Raw genomic sequence first — 26,944 nt, forward strand, 5'->3', positions numbered from 1 at the left:
AAACGGTCTCACCAACACACCAGATGAATATCAGACCATTTCTAGTCCAAAAAAGTTGGTGGCCTAAAAAACTCAACTTGCAAAAGTTAGGCCACCATGTTAAAGTGATCTAGAAATAAAACCAGGTGAATATCAGACGATTTCTAGGTCAAAAAAGTTGGCGGCCTAGAAAACTCAACATGAAAAAGTTCGGCCACCATGTTAAAGTGACCTAGAAATGACATGTTATTCACCCTGTTCTCTAGGTCAGCTGACATGGTGGCCTCACTTTTTAAACACGATTTTTCTAGGCCACTATGGTAAATTATCTAGAAAAAGCATCAGGTAAATATCAGGCCATTACTAGGTCAAAAAGTTGATGGCCTAGATAATTCAACTCGCAAAAGTTAGTCCCTCTGGTGCTAAACGTACCACAGCATGCTGGCTCTCCTTTCTCACGAAAATCGTGAGTGAACTTCTCGAACTGGTTGGCCAAGAAGTCTGCTTGGTCCATGATGCGGTTGGCGTCAACCTTCTCATCCATCTCTTCCAAATGATCAGCCATTTTTTTTACTTTTTCTTCAGCAAGGGGGAGACCTGAATGACAGGTTTGAAAGAATTTTTTGGAAAAGAGAATCAAGAAAGATAAAGGTAAAAAGTCTGGAAGTAAGCCAAGGATAAAATTTCTGCCAAATCAAAAAATTAGAATCTTCATTCAATTTTGCGCTTTTAGCTTCTCAAAAAGTGTAAAGTATTTCACAACTGCTTGCAACTTTTTCGTTGTGAATTCTCTCGAAAAATCCAACTTCGAGTAGTCCCGGAAGGCGATGAATCTCAAAAATTCTAGCACGAAATCAAAGCAATTCCACGTATCATCCGAATACTTCTGGAATCTTCAAGTTAAGTCAGTTGTTGGCACAGTTGACCTACCGTTTTGCAAAATCTAGTGTCAGTCTCTTTGAAAATCTTCAAGGACTTATCTAGATAGCTACAAGAGTTCAAGCTGACTAGAATCAAAGAATCTTGCCACGTGGAATCCTGAGTCTCTATCCCTTGTGTCCAGAAGGAGTGGACAGCTCCACGAGAGTCAGCGATACCAATATGGAGGTCATCTCCAAATTTATAGCTGAAAAAATTCCATGTGGATTCTAAGAGAACCAGAATCGCGATACCTTCTAAAATGCCCATCCGACGGTTTTATCACAACGGAACAACTCGGATGATCTTCTACTATTGGACAAGGCAATCGATTGATTGTCCAGTTGGGATTCTGGAAAATTCTGAACTAGATCAAATGGATGGAAGCTACCGTACCCTGGGGCTCGCTTTTTGGTGACAAGAACTACAAAATATTCTGTCAAAGTTGATAGGCTCTGCGGCCAAACTGCTCGTGGGGCATCCAGAATGGAAGATAGCGGATATGTACATCTGGAAGAATTGAAGGAGTTGGATGTCTGATTGGTACTGTAGCTACTGTAGCAATGCTACGTACAGACGAACAGAAGTGAAGTTAGTCAGCTCAGTGCGCTTCAGAAGTTCTTGGTGTCTATTCCTCTCTTCTCCAGGACTTTCAGATCAAGAATCACATAGAGTGGTGATTAGGTAAGGTACTCTCGTGGAGAATGAGATTCTGAGACCACGAGATTTGGAGACTGAGACCACGTGGACATCCGGATGAACAGATATGCAGACAGATGTTAAGGTATTATAGCCTTGACAGTTGACTTGAATCAGACAGATGCCTCGGCGGACAATGTGACATACAGAGCCACAGACAGACGGAAATCGAGATTCTGGGACATCTGGATTTACAGATCTACAGACTCACAATCAGGATGGACTGAGATGCTTGACGGACAAGTCAGAATTTGTGAAAAACAGAGACGAGGACTCAGTGGTGTGGCGACTAGGTGATAGGAACGAACATTGTGCCAAGCAGAACCAAGAGAACCAACTATAGCCCCGTTATACAGAATATGTGCCAGTCAGTGTATCGCATCAAACTCCAATGGGAATAGATAGAGATAAAGTGGTGTCAACAACCGATAGCTTTATTTTTCCGTTATTAGAATTAAGGATACAAAACGATTTTATTCTGTTTTTGTTTACTATCATTTCCTTGTGGTAGGATACAAAATTTTTCAAGGATTCTGAGAGTAACGATGGAGAGAGAGAGAGAGAGAGAGAGAGAGATCAAGATAAAATTGCCACGTCTTCAAGGAGCTAAAAGAATGGAGAAAGGAAGATGGGTGGTGCTGGAGTCCATACGGACAGCTCTATCCTTCTATATACGGACAATGAGATGGAGCGGCGGAGGAAAGGAAAATGAATGGGGCGAGAAATGGGCGGCTCGCGGAGTGGAAGAGTGAAGAAATAAATAGCAGCCATTTCCACCTACTTCTTCTTCCTATCTTCATCCTCCTCAAAGACAGCAAAGACATCGCTGCTTTTTTCGGGGGAATCAATCTCTTTAAGAAGACGTGGCAGTTAAATGAGAATGGGGTGTGGTGTAGGGAGTAAAGCGAAGAAGGGGGCGGAGCCAGAGGTGGTGGCAAGGGGGGAAAATAATAATAATAAATACAAATTTTTGAAATAAGAGGCAGAGCAGAATAATGAATGCAGGTCCAGAGCTTTTCGGAGGTGAGAGTGTAAAAAAAAGGCAGGACAATTAATACTGAAAATTAAGAGATAGCCACAACTTTCTAGAAAATGAAATTTTCCAAATGATTCAAATTGGAAAATGTATCCTTTGCCATTCACAGGGTTCGAACTGCTGTGGTATGTTGTTGCGCTTCAATGAGAATTGTGACGTGGCAAAGTTTTGAGGTGGAAAACCACCACTAATTGCGAGAAATTCGGATTTTACCGAGTCTAAATCTTGCCACGTCATCTTCTCAATAAAGCGCAACAGCATGCCACAGTAATTCGAATTCTGTGGCTATTGACGAATCGAGCGGATATTTAAAGTTTTCAGAAAACATTATGGGAGATTTTGGCATTGAAAAGGGAGATAAAAGGCACAATTAAGAAATTCAAAAAACAAAAGGGAAAACAACGAATTATGTACAAAAATAAATTATTAAATAGTAGAAGAATAATGGAAGAAAGTATTTCAATAATACAAAACCAGTTTTTTTTCAAATTGAGAATGCGTTTAAATGACCTAAAACGGCAAAATTTGTGGAAGAAATAGTGAAAATACAGCCTAATATTGTGTAATTTTTTGAAATATTCGAAATTTCAGTTCCGAAATTCTTCTACGAATTCCTTTTCCTTTTCGGTGGAGTTCTCTTCGGGCCGACACCCATCATACGATGAGGTGGCACGGGAGCCGGTGCTCTGACACGTGGCGATGGCACTGGCACCGCTTTCTCTGTTTGGTTAATGGGCGGCACCTCATCATCATCGTGATCCTCCTCAATCCGTTGCATTCTTACATGGGCTGCTCGACTCCTCGGCGTTGCCGCTTGTCGTTGCCGTCGGAGAGCTTCTTCCTGTTCATGCCTAATTTGTTGCTGACGCCGCGCTTCGAATTCATCGCGCTCTCTCTGCTTGATCCTTCGCAGCTTTTCTTCGTGAGCCATCTGTTGTACCGTTGAGTCTTCGGGCAGCTGTTCTTGATAGTCCTCTGCTATTACTCTTCGTCGTTTGGCGTGGTTTCGTTGGCTGGAGGAGGATTGGCGGGATTGATGAGGATGGTGTCGTTGCTGATGATTCACTTGCTGCTGGACTGGCTCCACATCAGGCGTCAACGGCTCGCCGAACTGAACAATTGTCCCTTCGTTGGAGTCGTCTTCTATGCTCATCATGAATTGCTGAAAAATGTGTCTAGATCTTTTTCTGCTAGAATACCACGTGGCACACAGCTTTCATAGTTCTAACTGGTATGCTGTTGCGCTTGAATGATAAAAAACTTTGCCATGTTACTTTTTCAATAGAGCGCAACAGCACCCCTAGCCATTCGAACCATGCATCTCTCCAAACTCACATTATCCCCAGTCTCCACATTCTCCAAATGAAGAGGCTTGTCCTGAATGACCAGTGGATAGAGTTCCATTCCATTCGGTGCTGAAACGTGGATTTTTTGAAATGAAAAGCTAATTGCTCAGCTATGAAACTACAGTATCAGTCATAAAATCCTAAATAGCTAATAATTGCGTTCGATTTCGAAGCGCTTAATTGTCGTGTAAGCTATTAAAAGGTACACTAACTCTCTTTGGCAGCATAATGTCGTTTGGATTGCGGATCGTAGTAGATTTGCATTTGTTGTTGCTGTTCTAAAGCAATGGCTCCTGGCTGATTGACATCATCGTCGTCGGTGAATTGGTCCATTGTGATTGTTATTGTTTCTCCTAATATTGGTTCCGAAGATCCTTCTTCCATTTCATCACCGTTACGCTGCAAATACTGTAGGTTTTTCCTAGACATTATAAAGATCCATCTAGCAGGTATGCTCTTGCGCTTCGTTCAGAAAGTGACGTTGCAAAGTTTTAGGTCGTTAAAAATTCAGAATTCTTAGAATTGTTAAGCTAAGAACTTTGCCACGTCACTTTCTCATTGAAGCGCAACAGCATACCACAGAAGTTAGAGACCTGCCCCTCTTACCTCATAATGAATGACTTCTTCCATCTCTTGACCATTCTCATTAGCCAGTTCCCTCTGAAGAAGATCTCCACCGTGATTTCCAGTCTCCTCGTTCCATTCGTTGTCGAATGGAGCGTCCTTTATGACCTCTGTACCATTGATCACATATTTCGTTTCGGTGCCTGAATAAATTTGCTGATTCGTGTTGAGACCATCGGCCGCGAACACCGGCATTTTCCTTCCAAAGCTCCGATATATCTGTACCAGACTAATGATAAAAACCTACATCTTCTCCCATTTGGCGTCTCGAAGAAGAGAGGCGGCACTGGTGGATCATTCTCGAACTGAGGAGGTCGCTTGTAGTTGGGATGGTGGACGTGGTAGGGGCCGGTGATTCGGTGCACTTGGCGGTACTTCTGAAGGAAGATTCGCATTGGCTCAGCGAAATTATCAAAGCCGAGAGATTCCATTGCGGTAAGGAGGTCGTCTGGAAATGGATGATGCAGTTGCAGATAATTGAAGGAAGCCAACCACGGGGTTCGAAGTGCTGTGGCAGTCCCCGATACAATTGGTGAACACCTACTGATATTTTTTGTTACTTTTCGAAAAATTGAAGAACAACTTAAGCGGGGACTGTTGTTGCGCTCATACATGTTTTGAATTCCTGGATCCGCTTGGAAGATGCTCGTCAATTTTTTATACACGGCTCCATTTTGACGATCTAGCTCGCAACTTGCTCGTATTATATGTAAAATCATGATAGGAATCTAATGGTATCGGTTGACGAGTTAGAAAACTAAGTAACACAGAAAACGTTTCTTTGCTCGTCAACTCTAATTTCAGGAATTCTTGACATGTATGGTTGCGCTATTTAGCTTTTCTATACAAATAAATTTTTTTGAATAATGTTCATCTGAGTTTCGGTAAAATCTCGAAAAGGAGCTATTAAACTTGGAATTTGAAGTTCTCTTGATAGTTTCCCCTGAGAACATACTGTATTTCCTCTATTTCCTGTCCTCACAGGAGAAGAGGGGCTTTATTAATTGAAAATTGATTTTTTTTACTAAAATCCAAGATCAGTTCCCTTTTTTTTCACTGCTGATATTTCGTCAGCCAAATTTTCAGTATCAGGGCCTGCTGCTGTGGTACGCTGTTGCGCTTTATTGAGAAAGTGACGAAGGAACGTTTTAGATCTGTTAACATCAAATTTCTCGACAGTTGATTCCCCACCTCAAACTTCGCCACGTCACCTTCTCATTAGAGCACAACAGCATACCACAGCATACCTCGAACTTCGAACCCTGTGGAACGCATAGAATTCAGTCATTCTCGGTTCGAAATTAGTACTTTTTGATTGATTTCAAGGCTATTCCTAGCTGGTTTTTTGTTGGTTTTCAGCATTTAAAAATACATTTCTAGTCTTGGTCACAAGCCGAAGTTATTTTGGTCTATTTTTTTCTATCTACCTGCCATAATCGTCTTCCTCTTCTGCTGATTACAAATCTCGGCGGCTTCAGAAGCGACGAAGGTGATAAACTCTGATACACACTCCTGCACACACTCCTTCGCGTCCTTCGCCAGCTTCGCTTGCGGATCCATTTGTCCCTTCATCAGACGAGTAACGTTGGCTGGAAACGGACACTTTTAGTACTGAAAAGACCTTTATATAGAAGAAAATAAAGCCTTCTAGATTTCTGTATTTTTTAAAATAGCTTCGATGTGTCTTATCTCCCTTACCAATGGGCAGATATCTCTCCTGATCCAACACGGGCTTATCTTTTGGATCTACCATCCTCTCTGGCGGACTACGAACTGGAGCTGGAGCAGCCAAGCGATCGCTAGCCATCACGTTTTGAGAAGACGTGCCTTCAAGATGATCTTCTTCGTTTTCAGCCTTCCCCTGTTCAGTGACCTCCTCTTCCTGCTCTAGTACGGGCGGTGGTGGATCTTCTGAGATCTGAAGAGTTGGTTCCGGAGAAGCCATCTTTCTGGAATCTAAGAGCTTGCAACGTGTCTTTGTGTGGGTGTGAAGGATACATGCGGAAAATCAACGGGGGAGATGGGCATGCAATTAGGTAGATTCTAGGTCGACGAAACCCCTAAACTGCTTGTTCTGAAGAAACACTTTTGTATGATTTTTGAATATGTATATTAATGGAAATCTAACACATAAGAAGAAAAAGAAGAGGTAAAAGCTAAAAGGAACTACAGATGAACGATCATTGGGAATTGGAGAAATGGGGGGAGGATTAAGCAGTCTTGGCTTGTTGAATGGCGGCCGATGGTCCGAGAAGCATCTGACGTTGTTGGGCGACTTGGGTCTTCTCCAAGTCACTTCGCTCCTTCTCGATGATGTATGGAAGGAAGGCGATGAGCGACGTCGTTGATACCACCCACACTGTGCTTTTCGTCAGTGAGAACTGAAATAGAAATTGGCTTACTTGGGAAAATTGTGATTTACAGCTAGATAAGAAACCTGGTATTTTACCTATTTTGCTTGTTCTCTGAATAAGCAGAATAGGTCAAGTACTAGGGTTTTTACCTAGCTGAATAATCCCGTTCTAGACTTCCAGTTAAATTCAAAGCTTCTACTCACAACTCCTTTCACACCCCAAGTAGACCAGGAGACTGTGGAGTGAACTAACGAACGAAGTGCGTCCGGGAACATCTCTCCGAGACCCTCGACCCTCTCGAGAAGCGTCTCATGAAGTTCCGAATCCGGAATCTCGTCCCACTCGTCGCGAATCGCTGACATTGTCTTTAGATTCTGAAATTCTATTCGGTTCGGAAAATATATTTAGAAAAAATAACATTGAAATAAAATTCTGGTAGATGGGACCAGTGGAAAAACCTCAAAAAAAGTCAGATGAAAACAGTTCAGAAAAAATTCAAAACAAAAATCAACAAGGGTATAATAATAATGATAACGATAGTTTAGAGGGTGTGGAATCCAATAAAGGGGAAAAGAATAACGAAAAACAAGTGTAAAACAACAAGATAACTCAAGAAAAAGGGATATTATAGAAGAAGTATCTATGCCTGCTGCTTCGCCAACATCTTCTTTCGTCGATTCTTGACAGATTTGGCTCCAGTTCGGGCGGCGGCACGTTTCGGCACTTTTGATTTGAATTGTGTGGGTTTCTTGGCGCGTTTGACATTTCCAACCTGAAAAATACAATCAGTTTTATAGAATAACTACTGAAAGAGCTCACCGTGTTGAATCCATCGTCTTCTTTCACAGCGGCTTGTTTAGCAGCAGCCTTTTTCTGATTACGGCGTTTCTTATTCGCACGGGCACCGGATCCGATGTTTTTCACTGCAAAAGTTATACTTAACATTTTCTATATTGGATTCTCTTACTTGGCGCTGTTTCTACATCTTCATCATCGTCCGAATCGTCTCCTCCCTTCTTCTTATTCTTCTTCTTTCCAGCTTCAGCTTTTCCATTAGCATTTCCATTCTGTGCCACCTCCTCGTCTCCTGACTCTTCTTCGGAATTCTCAGCTTCCTCAGCGGCTTGCTTCTTTTTCTGCGACTTTACCGACGCCTTCTCCTTCTCCATTTCCAGCACTGCCTGCTTCGACATTTTTGCGTTAGAGAGCTTCTTGATTTTAGCAACATAGAAGCCGTCAATGTTGTGAACATGAGGATAGTAGCGTTTGGTCATTGAGAGTGATGGGTGGAAGCGGTAGTCACGGAAACGAGTGTAGCCGTCGACTCCGATAGCGAGGCCGGTTGGCACGAGTTCGCAGTGGCGGCGTTCGAGAAGGAAGTTAACGACGGCTTCGTTCTCCTCAACAAGCACAGAGCAAGTGGAATAGACTAGGTATCCTCCGTTAGGGGAGTTGGCATCCAAAGAGTCCAATGCAGACAGAATCAGTTGTCTTTGCACAGTGTGACGTCTTTGAACATCCTGAGAATCTTTAGAAGTCTTTACAGACTGATCCTTCCAAATAACTCCGGTTCCAGAGCAAGGTGCGTCGAGAAGAATACGGTCGAATCCATTTGGCTTAATCTTCGAGAACTCCTCTCCTCCCAAGTTACACACCACTGCATTGTTAACTCCGAGACGGTGAAGGTTACCGATGATAGCACGGCAACGATCAAAACTAGCGTCATTAGCGAACAAAGTTCCGCTGTTTTTCATCAAAGCGGCAATATGTGATGTCTTTCCTCCTGGAGCGGAACACATATCCAGCACACGATCTCCAGGTTGTGGCGCAAGGGCCATAACTGGGAGAAGAGAGTTGAGACCTTGGATCATGTAATGACCAGCGAGGTATTCCGGAGTGGCTCCAACTGGAACTTGCGAGTCGTACACAACGAGTCCGACCTTGGTCCATTCGGCAGCTGGGTCAACGTTCATTCCACGATTGATCAAGTTTTTGGCGAGATCACGACGCTTGACTTTCAAAGAGTTGGCTCTAATGGTGACTGGTCTTGGGTTATCGTTAGCCTCTAAGAACTCAAGAAGCTCTGCTCCATTTGGGAACAAATCCATGAACTTGCCCATTAGGTAGTCGTTATAGCCGTATTGAGAGCACAGGTCTTTCTTCAGCACTTCGACATACTGGGTACGGGATTTCGCTGGATCACGGCGGTTCTTGAAGTCTCCGAGAACTTGGATAACATCGGAGATACGTTGTTTGATGATTTCCAAGTTTGGCACAGATTTCATCTCATTCTCAATTTCCTCCACCGAAGGAAGTTCGAAGGTTGCTTGGTTGGCGATGTTGAGTTGGAGTTCCTCTTCTCCTTCCTTCAAAATCTTCTCCTTCTTCTTGTCGAGAGCAGCTGACTTCTTTTCAATTGGAAGGTCATCATCGTCTGAAATTAATTTCAAAATAGATTCATATATTTTAACCAGGTTGACCTACCATCATCAGAATAATCATCTCTCAAATCGTCGTCATCACTTCCCTCTTGTTGAGTGAAATCCAATCGATCAAGACCTTCCTCATCATCATCATCTAGCAACTGAAGCTTCGAGACCTCTTTCTCCACTGGATCTTCCTCTTCTTCTGTCACTTTCTTCACTTTCTTCACCACCTTCTTCTTTTTAGCTGACACGTCACCGCCATTCTTCGCTACCACCTTCTTTTTCTTCTTTGGAGTCGGAGCTGAAGCTTCCACAGGTCTTTTAACAGCTTTCTTCGGCTCTTCCGGGGCAGCGACGGCTGCTGCTACCTTCTTCTTCTTTTGGATAGCCATTTCCCTGAAAAAATAATTGCGTCATTTTCCCTTTGGATCATTGAGAAGATAAAATTCAGAGAGACCAGATTCGAGATTAAAGCACTGAAAATTTGGGTTATGAACATTAAAAGCTCGATGAAAATCCTTTATACTTCTTTCCACTCCTATTACTTAAAGTTTTCAACGATTTCTACAAGATTCCCTATAATTTTTTATCGATATCTGGGTCAAAATTTGATGTCAAATTCATTTCTTTGCTTGAAAAAACCAAAAAATTGACAGAAATCGGCGAAATTCAACATAAATCGATCGCCTAAATAAAAACGCAAAAAAAAATCAGAATTTTCGTTGAGTCCGGAGGAGCGCAAGTGCAGAGGGTCGCCGGGTTTCTCGTCCTCGCTAAAGATAGGCCATCGAAAAAAAAAATCATTTTCAGTGGATTTTTTTGATCTGCGGCGGGACTTTTTGATTTTTCCGTTGTTTCGTTGATTTTTTTCTCGATGTCGGCCATTCTGTACAACTTTTTCAGCTGAAAATTAGTACAACTTTTTCAGCTGAAAATGAGTAAAAATGAAGGTTTCCACCTCTAGAAAAGTTGCTAAAAATGACTGAAAATCGATATTTCTTTTTTTTTGGATCAAAAAAAAAAAAGAAATATTTAGAAAAGTTGCTAAACATAACTGAAAATCGAGATTTCTTTTTTTTTTTGATCCAAAAAAAAAAAGAAAAATTGGAAACTACTGAAATACGGTTATGAATGGTGTGGGAATCTGAAAAAATTGAAAAAATCGCTAAATGATGTAATATTTAGGAATTTGACTGGAAACGACTGAAAATTTCAATAGATTTTTGTCGGAGAATCTGGGTTATCTGATGCGAAAAAAATTTTCGCCACCTGAAAATAGCTGTTTCCCTTCAAAATTACAAAACAATTTTATGAAAACTTTAACAAAGAAAGATAACAAAACGAATAGCAGTAACAAAAATGATCAAAAAATCAGTCAATTATTGTCTCCACAGTTTGAGCACCTTATCCTTTCCGCCACTAACAACTTTCGTTCCTTCTGGACTCCAGTCAACGGTGAACACTTCGTCTCCATGTCCCGGCAGGTCATAGTACAAGCTCTTGGTTTTGAGCTCGAAAACTTTGAGTGTCGAATCAGCGGATCCAGATACCAGAAGACGACTGTCAGCAGACCAGGCAACTTGGTAGACTGGGCCAACATGACCTCTGAAAGATTTAATTTTTGAAGAGCATATTCAGATACAGCGATTACCTGAACGAAGCAATATACTTTCCGGTCCTTCCACACCATAGCTTCACCGACTTATCGAATGACGCCGATGCAATGTAACGCGTATCAGGAGAGAATACCACCTGGTTAACAAGCTGCATATGCCCAGTCATTCTATTAATTGATTGCTTCGTTTCTTTTGGATTCCACATGAATAGAGTAAAGTCGTCGGATCCTGAAACAAGTCTTTCTCCTCCAGCGATCTTAATGGCTGCATCGTAGCGTTGTTGGGCCACCTTTTGACAGTCTTCCACAGTTTCCGGCTTGATACATCTCTTGCTAGGCTCAAAACACGACGTTCGCAGTGCATAATCCGTATTCAGTGCCAGCGTATTAATCCAGTGGGCGTGGCCAGTCATATTCCTGCACATCACTCCATCGTCAGCTCTCCACATCTTGACAGTACGATCTTGGGATCCAGAATAAATGAGACCTTCTCCACCCCATCGCAAGCAAGTTACAGATGCAGTGTGACCACTCAAACATCTAACAACTGTGCCTTTGACTGTGTCCCAGATGAAAATGTTGCCATCTTTTCCGGATGAAGCTAGCAGGCGACACGTGGCGTCTCTGTGCATTGGTTGCCAGGCAAGGCTGAAAAAAGGTAAATTTTCAGTCAAGTTAATGTATATCTCAAACCTTGTGATCCACTGTTTATGTCTTTTGAGGGTTTTCCCAACTTGCTGTCCAGTTTTAGCATCCCAAATACAAATTTCTCCGTTCTTGCAAGCTGATGCAATCTTCGTGGCATCTGGCGACCAGGCGATAGATAGAACCCAATTTTTATGAGCTTTGCACGTATGCAATGGAAGTTCCAGCTCGATATCCCAGATTCGCATTGTTTGGTCACCGGATCCGGAAGCTAGACCACGACCATCGGGACTGAATTGAGCGGAGATGACTGGTTCTCCGTGTCCTGGAATACTGGCGGAACATCTGGTGACTGGACGCACACGGAACACTGCTTGAGGTTGATAAACTAATTTTAGGGTCTGAAAAAACAATTTCCTCAGTTATGGGATAGTTTCAGGACCGCTTACCGTTTCAAAATCAATTTCCTTGAGTGACTTCCGAATATTATCCACGATTTCCGAGCCATCTTGTGTGAAGAAAGAAATTGGCACTGGGTCATCGCTGCTTCCAAGCAACTGATTACAAAGAATTTGCAACTGATTCGTTGAAATATCCACAGGAACCAAGATTCCGGAGCCGCCGAGTTCGTTGGCGTCTTCGGAGACGAAGCTGACAGAGATCTGTGGGGAGGTTGACTCTTCCTCGGTCATTTTCACCTGGAATTTTGAAAGAGATTTATTGAAGGCTTTTCTGATGAAAAATAAAAATTTGAAAGGAAAAAAATGCAAAATTTTGCAAATATAATTTTTTTTTCTGCAATTTCCGCAATGGAGCGCGACTTTGTGGTTAGTGGAAAAAACTCGGCCAGCTATTGTTTAAAGAGGTAGTCAAACTTGGAACAAGTTAAAAATGTTTGTTTTTATTATGTTCAGGTTTAAAATATTTTATTAAACCGAAATATAATTGATTTTGTTAACAATACTAAATGAGAAAACCAAATTTTACATTTCGCGAATTTCGCTGGTGGCCGAACTTTTAAGGTGGCCTAGAAAATTTCAATACATTTTTCGAAATCGGATATTTGATTTTCTCTTCGCTTTCTTCAAAGATTTTTGTCGTTTCAGTTAGTTTTTTTCGATTCTATTACCAACTTTTTTGCAGACGATGATGGCGTCAAAAGTCTCAAACCGTGAGGAGGACTCGATGAACAATGAGCCATCACTCTCCGGAAAAACAATTATCGGATTGATTTATCCACCGCCGGATATTCGAAGTAAACCCCTCAAAAAAAGTAAATAAAGTTTTAACTTAAATTTTTCAGCTATCGTGGACAAAACAGCCCGATTCGTCGCCAAAAACGGTGTGGATTTTGAAAATAAAATTCGCGAGAAGGAGGCGAAAAATCCAAAGTTTAACTTTCTCTCCATCACCGATCCATACCATGCCTACTATAAGAAAATGGTTTATGATTTTTCGGAGGGACGAGTGGAGGCCCCGAAACCGCCACCAGCGGTGGTTTCGCATGTCAAGAAGGCTGAATTCATTCCAACGGCTCCACCACTTGCTTTTGATTTCTCTGCTGATCCATCTACGATCAACGCTTATGATTTGTAAGTGCTTTGTTATTTTCAGCTTACCGTAAAACCTGTATTAGAAGGGCCCCTGAAATTGAAGGGCCCCTCTAATTGAAGTGCCTCCCTAGAGGCCTCACGAAAAATAGAAGTGCCCCTCTAATTGAAGGGCCCCTCTATTTGAAGTACCCCCTCTAATTGAAGTTCCCCTTTGATAAATTGCAGAAAATTTATGCGTTTCTAGTCAATGTGTCCGCAGATGGAAGTCTTATGAAGTCAAATTTAAAAAACCAACGGAAGAATTGATTTTCTGTTGTTGCTTTTTGTTTTTATTAAAATATAGGTGTTTTTGTATCGTTATAAAATAATTTTCAAGAATTTTAAGTAGAAAAACAACATTTTCCCCGAAAAACATTGTTCTTCTAATAGAAATTTTATGTTTCTTTCAGGGATCTCATCCGCCTTGTCGCCTTGTTTGTTGCCCGAAATGGCCGTCAATTTTTAACCCAGCTAATGACCAGAGAGGCCAGAAACTACCAATTCGACTTCTTGAAACCAGCTCATTGTAACTTCCAATACTTCACAAAGCTCGTAGATCAATACCAACGAGTTCTTGTCCCATCGACAAACATTGTGGAGCAACTAGAAGCAGAAGCGAAGAATAAGAAAAAACTTCTGGATGATATCAACTATCGAGTCTCCTGGGAGAAGCATCAGAAGGGACTCAAGGATCGTGAGGAAGCAGAAGCCGAGAAGGAGCGAATGGCTTATGCGCAAATCGATTGGCACGATTTTGTGGTAGTTCAGACAGTGGACTTCCAGCCGGGAGACTCCTCTCAACTACCACCTCTTTGTACTCCAAAAGATGTCGGTGCCAGAATCCTATTGGAAGCTAGAAACGAGATGCAGAAGGCTGCCGCTGAGATGCAAGAAATGGATATGGAGGAGAGTGATTCTGAAGATGAGGCTGAAGCAGCTCCACCAGCAGAGGCACCATCGTTCACTGCTCCACTGCCACCTACAAAGCAGAAGGATGTGATTGTGAGGGACTACGATCCAAAGAAGAATCAGAAGACGCAGCAACGGCCGTCGAAGGAAAGCTGGTTTGTTTCTCCGTTGACTGGAGAGAAGCTGCCATCCGGAAAGCTGGATGAGCATGTTAGATACAACACGGTCGATTCGCAGTACAAAGAAGACAGGGATCGTTATGTTGGTGAGAGATCCGCAGAGGAGCCGGTGCTTGCTTTGGGTGCTGATATCTCTAGAAACCTCGGACAGTTCGCCGAACGTCGTACTGATATCTTCGGTGTCGGTGGAGAACAAACGATGATTGGAAAGAAGTTGGGCGAGGAGGAAGGAGGTCAGCAAGGGCAGAATAAGCTAATTTGGGATGGAACTGAAGAGTCAAGAGATATGATTACGCGAGCTGTTCAGAATCAGGTCACTATTGGTAAGACTGAAACTAGGTCAGGTTCAAAAAAAATCTGCAAATTTTCAGACCAACAAATCAATGAGATCCATCGTCAACACGGTTTTGTCGCCGACCCGAACAAGGAGAAAATCGGACAGCAACAACACCAAATGCCACATCATCAGACCACCCAAGGAAGTGTCACCATCACACAAGGAATCGGAAGTATCCCGGGACAGATGCCAGGAGGACAATGGCCTGGAGCACCAGCACCACCGATGGGAATGCCTGGAGCACCACGACCAATGGATTTCGGAAGTGGACCACCAGCAAAACGGGCTCGTACTGAAGAGGACTTGGAGCCTGAAGAGGAGTGGCTTAAGAAGGTTAATGGATCGATTGAGGTGATGGTTCAGCTGCCACAATCTCCGGAGAATGGAATGGATGGATCGATTGTGATGTTTAACGTGCAGGTTACAGCGCCGGTGAGTTGGGAGATGGGGGGATATGGCATCAGCAAACTAACTAAAGTTTTTCAGCTCTCCGAATTGAAGCAGCAAATCCAAGATCGATATTCAATGGCGATTGGAAAACAAAAACTGATGAGCGATGGATTCTTTGTGAAAGACAATCTGAGCAGCGCCTACTACAATCTACACAATCGATCTCTTATCATTCTCCAGGTCAAGGAGCGGGGAGGAAAGAAGAAATAGGGAGGATGAGAAGGAGACAATTTTGTGAATTTCTAACTTATTTTAAGATAATCGTATCTATAAATTTTCAATTTAAATTGAAATCCCAAGCAGTGAATGCCTAACTTTTTATGAAAATCGTATTTTCTTTAGATTCTTAATTTTACTTCGGAAACAAAAAACAACAAGAATTTAGTGGGGGAAAAAGTAACAATAAGGATAAAAATTAACGATAACAAAAAGAAAACAAAAAACAAATCAGATCTTGAACGTCTTCAGTGGATCCTTTCCTTTCTTCTGGAACTTGTGCTTCAGCTTTTGGCGATGCTTCTGTCCCATATTGTAGCGACGGTTCTTGTTGCCTGGAGCGGAGAAGTCCATGCCACGTAGCGCTTCTGGAACCATGTAGGAGGTGACGTCGGCGATGGCTGGGGAGTTGATTTTCAGCATGACTGGATGGCAATCAGTTTGCATCAGAAGCTTCTCCCGTTCGTTTTTGGCGAAGAACGTTTGGAGGTTGGCAGAGCGCATGAGCTGGAAAAAGGACAAATAATTCGGTGAAAACTACAAACTACGAAACCTCCTGACGAATCTCCTTCAGTCGAGCCTTCTTGATGACTCCTTTAGTAACTTGCTGAGTGCTTCACGAGTTCTCAGCAGAAATGTATCCAATTCTTTGATACGAAACTCGTAGGGTTGGAGCACTTTTCGTCCCATTTGCTGATTGATCTCTTCTTGAATCGTCTCCAGATGCTGTCGTTCTTGTGGCGTACAGAAGGAGAGAGCAGTTCCTTTGTTGAAACCACGAGCGGTTCTTCCGACACGATGAATGTAGGCATCGGTGGTTTCGGGGAAATCGAAGTTGACTACATTGGAAACGTGATGGAAATCGATTCCCCTGGAGACTCCGGATTCTTTGTCCAACTTCTTTCCACCTTTTTTCTCTTTTTTGTCCTTCTTTCCTTCTGTTGATTCCTCTGTAGCATCCTTCAACTCCTCCTTCAACTTGGATCCATCTGCATCAAAGACATCGGACGCAATCACAATTTGATAGCTTCCCTCGTTGAACTGATTGATGACGTGGCAACGAGAGTTAGCTGGCATCGCGGAGTTGAGAATACAGGACTTGAGACCGAAGACACGGAGAATGAGCATCAGTTTGTAGCACCTATCGATAGAATTCACGAATAGAATAGATCTTCCAACAATCAGCTTCAATTTGAACATCGCCACAAGAATAGCGAATCGTTCTTCATCGGATCCACATGTCAGCTGGTATTGGGTGAGTTGGTCAGAATTCGGGAGGTCTCCTTCTGTGAGCTTGATAGTGATAACTGGTCCGGTCATAAAGAGCTTTTTCAGAGTGGTCATGTCATCTTTCAAGGTGGCAGAGGTCAAGACACATTGATAGGTTGGTGGGAGTTTACTGCGGATTTTGATCATTTCTTCTTCATAACCAAACGAGAGCAATAAATCAGCTTCATCCATAACCAAATAGCTGACTATTGAGCAGTACTCAGGACGTAATCCACACATTCTTAAGAGCTTGCCTGGTGTTGTCACGACTACATGGGACCGGTCTTCAAGCCAGACAGAGCTCTCTTCCTCATTGATGTCACACAGGTTGATTGCCTGGAAGTTTAGAAGATAGAGGGCGATTCTCAGGTTAAAGGGCTACTCCGACCAAAAAAATTTTTATTGNATAAAAAATGTGTTAAAAANTATCTATTTTCCCGAATATTATTTGCGAAAAAATTCAAAAAAAAATCCGAAATTCCCATAAAACGCCGTTGAAAAGGAAGAAAATTCGAAAAAAGGTGCCGCCGGGGGACGAGGATTTTCAGTGAGAAACCTAGGCCACGGCAGCGGGCGCCTTTCCTATGCGGCAAATTTTCCGGATTTTTTTTCAATTTCATGTCCGGCAGGTAAAAAACGTAAAAAACCACTGTCGGCAACTTGAAAAAAGGCTGTCAGGTGCCGTGGCCTAGGTTTCTCACTGAAAATTCTCGTCCCCCGGCGGCACCTTTTTTTGAATTTTCTTCCTTTTCAACACTGTTTTTCGGGGATTTCGGATTTTCTTTGAATTTTTTCGCAATAATATTTGAAAAATAGATAAATTTTAACACATTTTAATGCAATAAAAATTTTTGGTCGGAGTCCCCCTTTAAAATATAAAAAATTGATACCTGCAAAAACGGAAGGGCCTGGGAAAGCTTCACAAAAAGCGTGTAGACCTGTGTAATGAGTTCTTTGGTTGGTGCAATCACCACCGCGGATGGTCCAACAGATCCGTCATTCGTTTTGGATTCGGCGATGAGTTTCTGGACAAGAGGGATCAAGAAGGCGCCAGTTTTTCCAGATCCAGTACGAGCTCTTCCCATAATATTTTTGTTTTCGAGTGCCAGTGAGATGAGTGACTCTTGAACTTGGGTACATTTTTCCCAACCGAGTTCTCCAATGCTCTAGAATCAAAACTTTGGTTATTTATCATGGAATATTTGAAAAATTCGTACCTTTAAAATTCTCTCATCCAATCCAAAATCTGCGAATGTTTTGTGCTCTGGTTCAAAATCCATTTCATCAACCTGTGGTCCTACTAAACTCTCCATCAGCTTTTGTCTTTTTCTGAAAATTGTGTGATTGGCATCTTAAAATTTTTCAGAAACTCACTCTGCCTGACTTTTCTTCATCTTATATTTCCTTTTTCTTCCTTTAACCACATCTTTAGCGCCTAAATCCACAGAAACTTCGATTTTCTTGGTCCCTTTAACTTTCTTCGGCTTCTCAACGGTTTTTGGCGGCGCTTCTTCTGCGAACTTCACCGACTTTTTCTTTTTCTTCACTTGATCATCTGGCGACATTTTTATTACCTTAAAAATAAGAATTTCATTGTCTTTGATAGCAAAAATTCAAGAGGAAATTTGCGAAAAAATAGAAAAACGAGGAATGCGCCAAGGCGCGGATATGGGTCAGCTAAGTTTGAAGGCGCCATTCTGGTAGTGACGTCATCAAGCGGAAGTGCTGCTCTATGGCTAATTTTGAATTTGCGCGAACAGTTGATAATTTCAAAATTTATTGATCAGCGAATTTTCTCAAAAATTTCACAAAAATTACAAAATTTCAGCCTCCATGAGTGAGCCGTACAATCCCAGAGATCGGATTAAAAACCATCTGAAGCGAAAGTCGACAAGCAGTAGAAATGTGACTTTACCGGCGGCTCCTGCTCCTGTATCATTTGAAGGCCTTGATGTGAACACAGAGAGCTGCCCGGTGCCCACAAATAACCCGTTCAGAGTAGGATCTCCTCAAAAGAAGCGGCGGAACCAAGTGACGTTCTGTGATGAAACAGAAGATGCGCAGGATTCGTTTGGAGCCAATTATTTGAAGTTTGCATTGAAATATATGAAGAATTTAACTGAAAAAATATTTCTAGAGTTGCGGAATCGCAAAAAACGAAGACGAAATCGCCGATGAAAGCGTTGAGAACGTCGCCAAGGAAGCGAAAGACTCCACACTTTGCCAGGGTGAAAAGTTTCGATCCGACTTTGCTCCAAGAATTCCACGCAGTCGACTTCTCACAACTCCTTCCCGCCTCGTCGTCGTCCGGATCTCTTCCTGTGGTTGAATTGGAATCTTCTCCAGATATCCCAGTTGATAATCGGATCGGTGGAAAGCTCCGATTAGTCTCGAAATTCCCATTTCCCTGGATGAATACTCGGAAATCCACGGGGATCGTCGCAGTGCGGATACCAGCGATAGAGCGATATGACGCAGTGAAATACCATAATCGAATGTATATTTCTGGACAAGAGGACCCCTCAGTGTACTCACCATCGTCTGTGCTAGCTCTCCTCGAAGCTTCTGCGCTCTATTATCAATTTCCAGTAGTGCCCGGAATGACGTTGTACCCAAGAATCACTTCGGAGTTGAAGTAAGAGTTGAAGTATTTTACGAACCAAACATCATAATTCAGAAACGTGGCACGGGTACCTCTCCCACCTCTTTGTACGGACACCATGTTCACCCAGTGGGTCGAGTGCTATGAGCAACTTTTCATGTCTTATAAGAAAGGCGAGAGGGATCACTTCTACGTGGCATCCGCTGTCTTCAATGTGTTATTTACTAAGAAGCCAGAAAATTCAGAAGACGTAGATGTGTTTGGTGGACCTGATGAGACATCACAATCATGTTTTGGAAGAGGACAGGAGCTAGTGGCACTGGTATCACATACCACGTCATCGACAAGAGAGCACTTGAGGAAACAAGGTATTTAAGGGTGACAACTTGTCACTGGCAAGCGCGCTCTATTCCAAAAAATTTTTTTTCCAATTTTCAGGCGTCGATTATGAAGTGATTGGAGCGAAAACGAGCATGAAACGGAGCAGTAGTGTGTGCCTATTTGGTCCCAACACGAACACTATGGACTGTCTGCTTACGGATTCTAGAGAGAATTCGAGGCTGGGAGAAACCTTGCCATCACTGCCACCAGTGGATTCGTGGATTCTGGGGGATGATAAGAAGGATTTGAAAAGAGATAGTGATCAAAGTGAGGAGGATGAGAATGATAGTCCGACGAAAGCCAATGCGGACTGGCTGAAAGAAGTGGGCGTGTCTCCGCGACAAGTCAAAGGTGTTGGCAATGCGAGGAGGTGCTCTTTTAATAGAGTTTTTCACTATATGCCCATGATTTTCAGGCAACTCTCCACCCAGCTCTCCGAACGCGACGGCATTTCCTGTCTTCTTGTGAAAGGTCCCGCTGTGCAATCTCTCTACAACACCTTGATGACATCAGATATTGTTCATGAGAAGACAGGCCCCTACACAAAAATCCCGCCTACTTTGATAGCGAGCTCACCGTTTTTGTATGGGCAGCTGTTGAGTTTGAATGTGAGCTCAAGGCTAAAAGCGTATGCTAATTGTAACTTTCAGAAAACGTCCCAAATCATCTCAAAAGCGGGCTCGAAGTGCTCAGAGTACGTGCTGGAAATGGATAAAGGACCCATTCTACCGCATTGCTCCAAAATGCTAACCAAATTCATTCGTGCCGCGCAGCTCTGTCGCGACGAGAAAACCGTACAAGTCCAGGTCGCCGATCGACATACGGGACAGGGAATGTCCGATTGGACTGATCGATCGACAAACTGGAATACGGTCACGGTGCATGAAGATTGTGTCAAATGGACCAAAAAGGAATAATTGAAACGTTTATTTTGTTTAAATTTTTTACTTTTCTTAATTAACTTTTATGATCATCTGATTCTTCTTTGTTTTCAAACTAAAACTTTTATTCGGTCAAGCCGACCGACCTACAAATGCATAGTGTGTCGTCAAATAAAGAATGATTTTTTTAGACAATTCAAAAAAGGAGCAAAGAAAAAAAACTGATAGACATTTCATTCTCTTTGTAAGTTCACTGAATATCGCCTCATTTGGTCTTGACCGACTTCTGAGAAGTTGGTGGTGGTGGTGCACGTGTCATCGGAGCAATCAGATGCGACTTAAAGATCTGCCACATATCGGTCCAAGTCCAAATCTCTGCATCATAAGACACTTTGATGATGTGGATTGTCGACACGATTAGCTCCTTGGCATGATGCGGTTTACGGTAGCAGAACAGAAGGATACGGTAGATTTTGACGAAAGCATCGGATAGAAACTCGAATGCCGAGTGGAGTGCGCGAACGATGATCATGAGCATGAACATTAGAGCGGACCAGAGGATATCAACGACATCCTGAAAAAGGGGTCAAAATCGGAGCCATGGAAGAGGTGGCCGTGGCCGGAGATTCCACAACAAAGACTACCGTAACCAAAATAATTTGTTTTCCGGTTTTTTCTTCGTTTTTAATCCAAAAAAAATTGAATGAAAACGCAGGAAAACCGAGAAAATTAAAAAAAAAATGGTTACGGTAGTCGTGGGACCTTAGTACCTTCAAACCAGTGGAGTTCCCTCCAGAACGGGCTGTTTTCAACGATCTACTTCCTTCAGATTTTATAGTTTCAGTCTTTGGAATGGCGGTGCGAGTCGAATTGCTGTCCGCCTGGAAAATACAGAAAATTTGACCTGGAAAACACAATTTTTAGAAATCTGACCATTTTGAAAAGTTGCGTCGATCTTCACACCAGTAAATGAGAATGAACTGGATAGTTGTAAAATAACACTTTTCGCAAATTACGCGATTTTCAAACAAAAAAAGATATTTCAAATTTTAAATACCCCGACCTATTCTGAAATGTTGAAAAAAACATTTTGTACCACTCTAATAGCCCGCCATCCCTGACCTTCAACTTTGAGCCTATATATCTCGGTTCCTGTAAAAGATATCAAAAAGTGGCGAACTATCAAAACATACCGTAAAACCTCTAATAGAACGACACCCGGATCGTCCACTTTGAGCCTATATATCTCATTTTCTGAAAAAGATATCAAAAAGTGGCTAACAAGTAAAATGTTGCTGATATCCTGATAAACATTTTACTAGTTAACCACTTTTTGATACCTTTCAAAAGAAGTGAGATATATAGGCTCAAAGTGGACGTTCCGGGTGTCGTTCTATTAGAGGTTTTACGGTATTTCAAATCATAATAAACATTTCGTCAGTTGATCACTTTTTGATATCTTTTACAGCAAACGAGATAATTGAGCTCAAAGTGGATGGTTGACTAGTCCGCGAGGAACAAGGCGGGTCTCTAGGCAACGACTTCGGTTGATTGCCGATTGACTGCCTTCAATGGCACAGAACACCTGATCCTAATAAAAGGGCTAGGAGTCCGGTAAATAGTCAGAACTCACCTCCGTGGGGATGGTGCATGGAGCCTCTCCAAAGGACCACACTTGCGAGCGAGCATTTGCCCCGGGCCCTTGGCGGGCCTTGCCATAGTTACAATATTTTAAAATCAACTAAATTGAACATGATGGAACTTAAAACGAGTTCTACAAAAGCTCTACAAAATGATACTATTTCCAGAACTGTGTCTGGTCTATGAAAAAAGTTACAGGTCATAAAAAGGCCGCGCCTTGGTTTTTCGTCTGTAACTTTGTTCATAGACAAGACACAGTTCTCTAAATAATTTCATTTTGTAGCACTCGCCGAGTTCTATAATATCTGATTCTGTTGGTCCGAAAGTATTGATTCTAAAAAATATATGGCAGATCCCGTGAAGGCCCGGTCGCAAGTATGCAAAGGGCTGCCTGCCATTGTCCCCGCCTTTCTCACTTGAATTGCCAATATCATTCGACCGCTCTATGAGCACCTTTTAGATGGCCCTTCCCTTCCTCAGGCTCGCCTTGCCCTTATATTAGAGTGTTGACGGTATTTAGATGAATTTCAATGTTTGGTCCCTTTATCACAAAAACAGTTGAGCATAAACTCCTTTGCATAAAACATGTGTTTTCTTTTTTTTCCCCAAACGGAAACCAGTCTGTTTGTGTTCTTATCAATTTCCTGTGGTTTTAGCACTGATAAAATAAAATTGTTTGCGGTTTCGAAATCGATGAAATTGTGAGAATGTGAAATTTGGGAAGAGAACTATAAAAGTTCATAGTGTGATCTGGAAAAAAAGCAATAGTAATTTTTGAGACCATCTGAAAAGGTTAATGTATTAAAAGTATGAGTCAAGTGATTTTTTGAACACTTCAGTCGATTTGACTTTGAAAAGCTGAATCGTCATTGATAAAACTACGATAATGTTCTGGAAAAAAAAGATTCTTGGTTTAAAAAATGAGTATTGACATTTATAACCGCAACTTGGGGTTTTATTACACAGTTCGGTAATCAATTTCCAGATTCGAATGTCTATTGTTTCTACTGTTTCTTTACGACTTTTTGGTATTAACTTCGAAATCTAGAACCCAATGTTTTCTCCTGCTCTCTACAGATTTTCTCGGATGTTTTGCATCTTGAAAAGTAGATTTTCGGATTCCTCGCATTTCAAAGTGTCTGTCTATCAATTTTCGGCAATTTCCCTCAATTTTCCGCTGCGGAACAGTTCATGAACGAAACAGATAGAGCCAAGCGCGCGTTCCACCAGAAGCAGCCGACACTTCCCGGGTTCGCGCCGGCCACTATATTTTGTGTGTGTAGGAGACTCCGCCCACTTTTTTCTCTTCAAACTGGGGAGAGGCGAACAGAGGAAATGCGTTTTCAGAGAAAAAGCACGATTTTTTAGAGTTTAGATATTTTCTGGGTTTTTTGACAGAAATGGATAAAAGGCTGAAAATGATTACGTTTGAGACTAATTTCAGCTTCTAGGGTGTAAAATGAGCCAAGTTATGAACGATCTAAGAACAGCGACTTTCAAAGGTATGGGTGGATCAGGAAAAAAACCGGAATAGTCAGTTTTTAGTTTTAAAATGTTTTTAACTAATCAAGAATACGGATAACGTTTGAAAAATTGGATTTCGTCAGCGGTTTTCTTGCAATTCTTATTCAAAGTTCATGAGCTTCATAATTTAATTCTAAAAAATGTCAAGTTTGATGAACTACAAAAGCAACTAGCACTCATTTTGTTTGTTTGAAAATATCAGTATGAATTAAGCAAAGCTAGATCTTCATTTTTGTAGTTGACTACTTTCTGGCAAATTTTCCTTCAGAAGAGATATACAGCTTAGAAGAAGCCTAACTGGAAATTCAGCTTCTTTCAAAAGTCGGTCACTGCAAAAATGAAGGTTAACTTTTACTAATTTGATTTAAAAGTTTCCAGATCAATCTTAAAATTTTTAATTGTTTTAATGAAATTTGATTTCTGTATCCAAGATTTTCATGTTCCTTTTTTTGGACACCCATCGTCTCTCTCAAAAATCTAAAAATAGTGTAAATAGTTCAACGCCAAAACCAGCTCACTATTTACCATCGTCTCTCTTCAAAAACTTCTGGTAACAAGTCAATCTTTTTATTTGACTACTCCCTAAATTTTTTCGAAATAAGACAGTAAAACTCCCGTCTGTTCTCAGAGAGTGCGCGGTGCAAACAAACTGTGCTCCCCCGGAGCACAGAAAAAAGTGTGTGCTCCAATATATGCCACTGGGAGGGTGCTCTCTCCGAGAGCACAATGAGCACATTTTTGACTCTTGTATATATCCGTGCCATTCACCTTTTCTCATATTTTTTATCATGTGATTTTTTTGGAGACCCGTTTAGGATATTTTGGAACTTTCATTTCTTGAAAAGGTCAGAATTTGATTTCCGAGAGATTCGAATACAGTGAACTTTTTTGTTTTAAATTGATTTTGAATCTATACTTCAGTCTTTTTAGGACACGATTTCCTTTTTATGAATTCTCAAGAAAAAAGCAAAGCCAAAAAATATATCAATATTTTGATAACTAATAAAATGTTTGTGATATTATGATAAACATTTTGTTAGTTGATCACTTTCTGATATCTTTCACAGGAATCGAGGTAATTGAGCTCAAAGTTGAAGGTGTGATTCTATTATCCCAAAGAGTACCGGCCATGCTATTCCCCACATTGATCTATAATTTTGAAAAGTCACATTGCTCCTTGTTTTTCATGATTTGAGGTTTGATTTTGATGAACACTGAACTTATTCGACCACACTCCAACTGATAAGAAAATTTTCGGATTGTGCAAAGTTCGTGGTCTATTGTGAAATCGCAATAGTTTTGGATGATTATATCCTAGAAGTTTTAGTACTAGTTCGTAAAGTTCTGGGGTCTGCATTTCGAAAATAATTACCATTATTGTTCTAATAGACTCCCACTTAGAGCTCATTTACTCGATTCCTATAAGAGCTTTCAAAAATCTATAAACCGATAAAATATTTATCATAACATTATCAATTTTTCATCAGTTAACAAATTTTTGATATCTCTCAAATGAGCAGAGATAATTGATCTCAAAGTGCATGTATTAGGTGGACAAGGACTGCAAATACACGGTGCACATTGTTATTCAATTTATGTTTATTACAGTGAGGTAATTATAGATAATTACCAGGATAATTGTCATTATAGGTGAGATTCTAATAGAGCAAAAACGGCAATCGATAGTTCTAGTTGACTAATTTCTTCTGTCTTGAAATTGACAGTAAACAATTTTTTGCGATTTCAAAAAGCCATTTCATTTGTAGTCAACCAATTTTTTTGATTTTTAAAACTTTATTACGAGTGGACCCATTCTAGGCTCCAACGCTCTCGAATATGCAAAATCTAATTCTATGGTCTATTATAGAAATCAATTTGAAAAACTGGCTACACCCCAAAAAGTGCTTTAAAGACAAGTCACACTTTTCGATCTGTCGTGTCGTTCTTGTTTTAGCTCGAAACACAGAATTTTTTCCTCTATGGGGCACGCTTAGATAAGAGAAGGCATGTTTTTGTGGTTTTGTACATCACAGACTTTTTATCACAAACACACACACACACTTTTTCAGAATGCTGGTTACGACGACACTTATTGAATAGTGACAAAAAACAGATTGATGAAACATCGGTAACAGTTTTTGAAACTCTTTTTTACTTTGGGTGAGAAGAGAGTTGTTCCATTGTTGTATTGTTTTGAGAAGGACTGAGTCATTTTGGGAAAAATGTTTTGTTCCAATAGAAGTAACATCTTCTAGAATATCAAATTTTGTGGTATTGACAACTTTTTGTTGAAAAACTGAAAAAGATTGAGCCATTTTGGGAAAATCTTGTCCCAAACAAAGCTCCGTAAAACTGTAATTTAATGACCTGTAATAGAAGGGTCCCTCAACTTTTAACTTTGAGCCAATTTTTCTCGGTTTCTGTCAAAGATATAAAAAAAGTTGTCAACTGAAAAAAACATTTTGTTAAAAATATTATAATAAACATTTCTCCAGTTTACCAATTTTTGATATCTTCCATATGAATTGAGATAGTTGAGCTCAAACTTGACAGTTTGGCTCTCCTTCTTTGGAACCTAAAATTTTGTAGTTCTGAAAAAAGTAATATTTCAAATTGCAACAAAAATTTGCATGAATTCATTACTTTTCTGGTTCACTGCTTCAATTTTTTACACTTTTTCTCTTTTATGATTTTTTGAGCATTTTTTCAAACCATGAAAGATGGCCATGCTAAAATCTTCCGAAAGATTCTGAAAATCGAAATTTCAAAAATTTTGAAATTCAAACTTTTTTCTCAAAGTTTGAACTGTGGTACTATGAACATCTGGTTTGGTCTCTTTGGGTTACACTTGCCAATTCTTGAGAATTGAACAAAACAATGACAAAGAAAAAAACTAATCAGACTCATAGTAAAAAAGTAATTTGGTTTAATATCATAGAGATATATTGTTCAAAACAATTGGATTGAAAATTCCTGACAATCTGGAAGAGGTCTCAAAAAATGTTAAATAAAACTTTTTCTTAAATGATTAACTTGTTTTATTATCTTTTACATTTTCAATATGCAAGCAGGCCGGCCCGGGCAGATGGAGGGCCGGCTGATAACTTGTCCCCAGAACGAGATATGCAGACAATTTTGGTACCAAATGATAGAGCTCGACAGGGCCCATCCCGCCTATATCATTTGAGCCGGATTCCGGTCCGATAACATGTCGAAAAATGTGTTTGAATGACAAAACATGCTTTTCGTCAAGTTGGTCGGTTCAAGCCCATACTGCGGCATGTTACCGGAATTGAATTAATTGATATAGGCGTGATGGGC

The 26,944-nt window shown here is 41.1% G+C and overlaps 10 protein-coding genes across 10 annotated transcripts in view; 2 read left to right on the forward strand and 8 right to left on the reverse strand.

Annotated features, from left to right (window-relative positions):
- CBG07070 overlaps positions 1 to 544 on the reverse strand; it is a gene marked incomplete at both ends in the record, with an annotated part of 2,234 nt that extends 1,690 nt beyond the window's left edge. Inside the window, one exon of the mRNA XM_002632157.1 lies at positions 412 to 544. Within this exon, the coding sequence (XP_002632203.1) occupies positions 412 to 544 (133 nt within the window). The remainder of the gene's footprint in view (positions 1 to 411) is intronic.
- A 150-nt stretch (positions 545 to 694) lies between these two features.
- On the reverse strand, positions 695 to 1,407 carry CBG07069 (the record flags this gene model as incomplete). Its single annotated transcript, XM_002632156.1, has 4 exons — positions 695 to 865; positions 910 to 1,105; positions 1,152 to 1,249; positions 1,294 to 1,407. 4 exons carry the CDS (start codon positions 1,405 to 1,407, stop codon positions 695 to 697), a joined length of 579 nt encoding a protein of 192 aa, XP_002632202.1.
- A 1,829-nt stretch (positions 1,408 to 3,236) lies between these two features.
- Positions 3,237 to 6,547, reverse strand: Cbr-nfyb-1 (the record flags this gene model as incomplete). The annotated part of the gene is made up of 7 exons (XM_002632155.1): positions 3,237 to 3,794; positions 3,968 to 4,047; positions 4,191 to 4,377; positions 4,585 to 4,745; positions 4,850 to 5,050; positions 6,030 to 6,191; positions 6,301 to 6,547. The coding sequence occupies 7 exons, from the start codon at positions 6,545 to 6,547 to the stop codon at positions 3,237 to 3,239; spliced, it is 1,596 nt and encodes a 531-aa protein (XP_002632201.1).
- A 265-nt stretch (positions 6,548 to 6,812) lies between these two features.
- On the reverse strand, positions 6,813 to 7,318 carry Cbr-tomm-22 (the record flags this gene model as incomplete). The annotated part of the gene is made up of 2 exons (XM_002632154.1): positions 6,813 to 6,983; positions 7,160 to 7,318. The coding sequence occupies 2 exons, from the start codon at positions 7,316 to 7,318 to the stop codon at positions 6,813 to 6,815; spliced, it is 330 nt and encodes a 109-aa protein (XP_002632200.1).
- A 278-nt stretch (positions 7,319 to 7,596) lies between these two features.
- On the reverse strand, positions 7,597 to 9,774 carry Cbr-nol-1 (the record flags this gene model as incomplete). The annotated part of the gene is made up of 4 exons (XM_045243207.1): positions 7,597 to 7,728; positions 7,776 to 7,879; positions 7,924 to 9,390; positions 9,441 to 9,774. 4 exons carry the CDS (start codon positions 9,772 to 9,774, stop codon positions 7,597 to 7,599), a joined length of 2,037 nt encoding a protein of 678 aa, XP_045093400.1.
- A 987-nt stretch (positions 9,775 to 10,761) lies between these two features.
- On the reverse strand, positions 10,762 to 12,334 carry CBG07064 (the record flags this gene model as incomplete). The annotated part of the gene is made up of 4 exons (XM_002632152.1): positions 10,762 to 10,987; positions 11,034 to 11,645; positions 11,691 to 12,043; positions 12,092 to 12,334. 4 exons carry the CDS (start codon positions 12,332 to 12,334, stop codon positions 10,762 to 10,764), a joined length of 1,434 nt encoding a protein of 477 aa, XP_002632198.1.
- Positions 12,335 to 12,791: 457 nt separating this feature from the next.
- Positions 12,792 to 15,319, forward strand: Cbr-prp-21 (the record flags this gene model as incomplete). The annotated part of the gene is made up of 3 exons (XM_045243208.1): positions 12,792 to 12,897; positions 12,946 to 13,234; positions 13,645 to 15,319. 3 exons carry the CDS (start codon positions 12,792 to 12,794, stop codon positions 15,317 to 15,319), a joined length of 2,070 nt encoding a protein of 689 aa, XP_045093401.1.
- Positions 15,320 to 15,556: 237 nt separating this feature from the next.
- CBG07062 lies at positions 15,557 to 18,159 on the reverse strand (the record flags this gene model as incomplete). The annotated part of the gene is made up of 6 exons (XM_045243209.1): positions 15,557 to 15,832; positions 15,879 to 15,919; positions 15,946 to 16,930; positions 17,485 to 17,760; positions 17,812 to 17,923; positions 17,969 to 18,159. The coding sequence occupies 6 exons, from the start codon at positions 18,157 to 18,159 to the stop codon at positions 15,557 to 15,559; spliced, it is 1,881 nt and encodes a 626-aa protein (XP_045093402.1).
- Positions 18,160 to 18,427: 268 nt separating this feature from the next.
- On the forward strand, positions 18,428 to 20,494 carry CBG07061 (the record flags this gene model as incomplete). The annotated part of the gene is made up of 6 exons (XM_045243210.1): positions 18,428 to 18,684; positions 18,732 to 19,229; positions 19,272 to 19,564; positions 19,635 to 19,947; positions 19,993 to 20,185; positions 20,228 to 20,494. 6 exons carry the CDS (start codon positions 18,428 to 18,430, stop codon positions 20,492 to 20,494), a joined length of 1,821 nt encoding a protein of 606 aa, XP_045093403.1.
- Positions 20,495 to 20,723: 229 nt separating this feature from the next.
- CBG07060 lies at positions 20,724 to 25,835 on the reverse strand (the record flags this gene model as incomplete). The annotated part of the gene is made up of 3 exons (XM_002632148.1): positions 20,724 to 21,032; positions 21,229 to 21,339; positions 25,779 to 25,835. 3 exons carry the CDS (start codon positions 25,833 to 25,835, stop codon positions 20,724 to 20,726), a joined length of 477 nt encoding a protein of 158 aa, XP_002632194.1.
- Between the last annotated feature and the right edge of the window lie 1,109 nt (positions 25,836 to 26,944).

The sequence above is a fragment of the Caenorhabditis briggsae genome (genome assembly GCF_000004555.2).
Source record: "Caenorhabditis briggsae complete genome, chrII, whole genome shotgun sequence".
In the NCBI taxonomy this organism is placed as follows: domain Eukaryota; kingdom Metazoa; phylum Nematoda; class Chromadorea; order Rhabditida; family Rhabditidae; genus Caenorhabditis; species Caenorhabditis briggsae.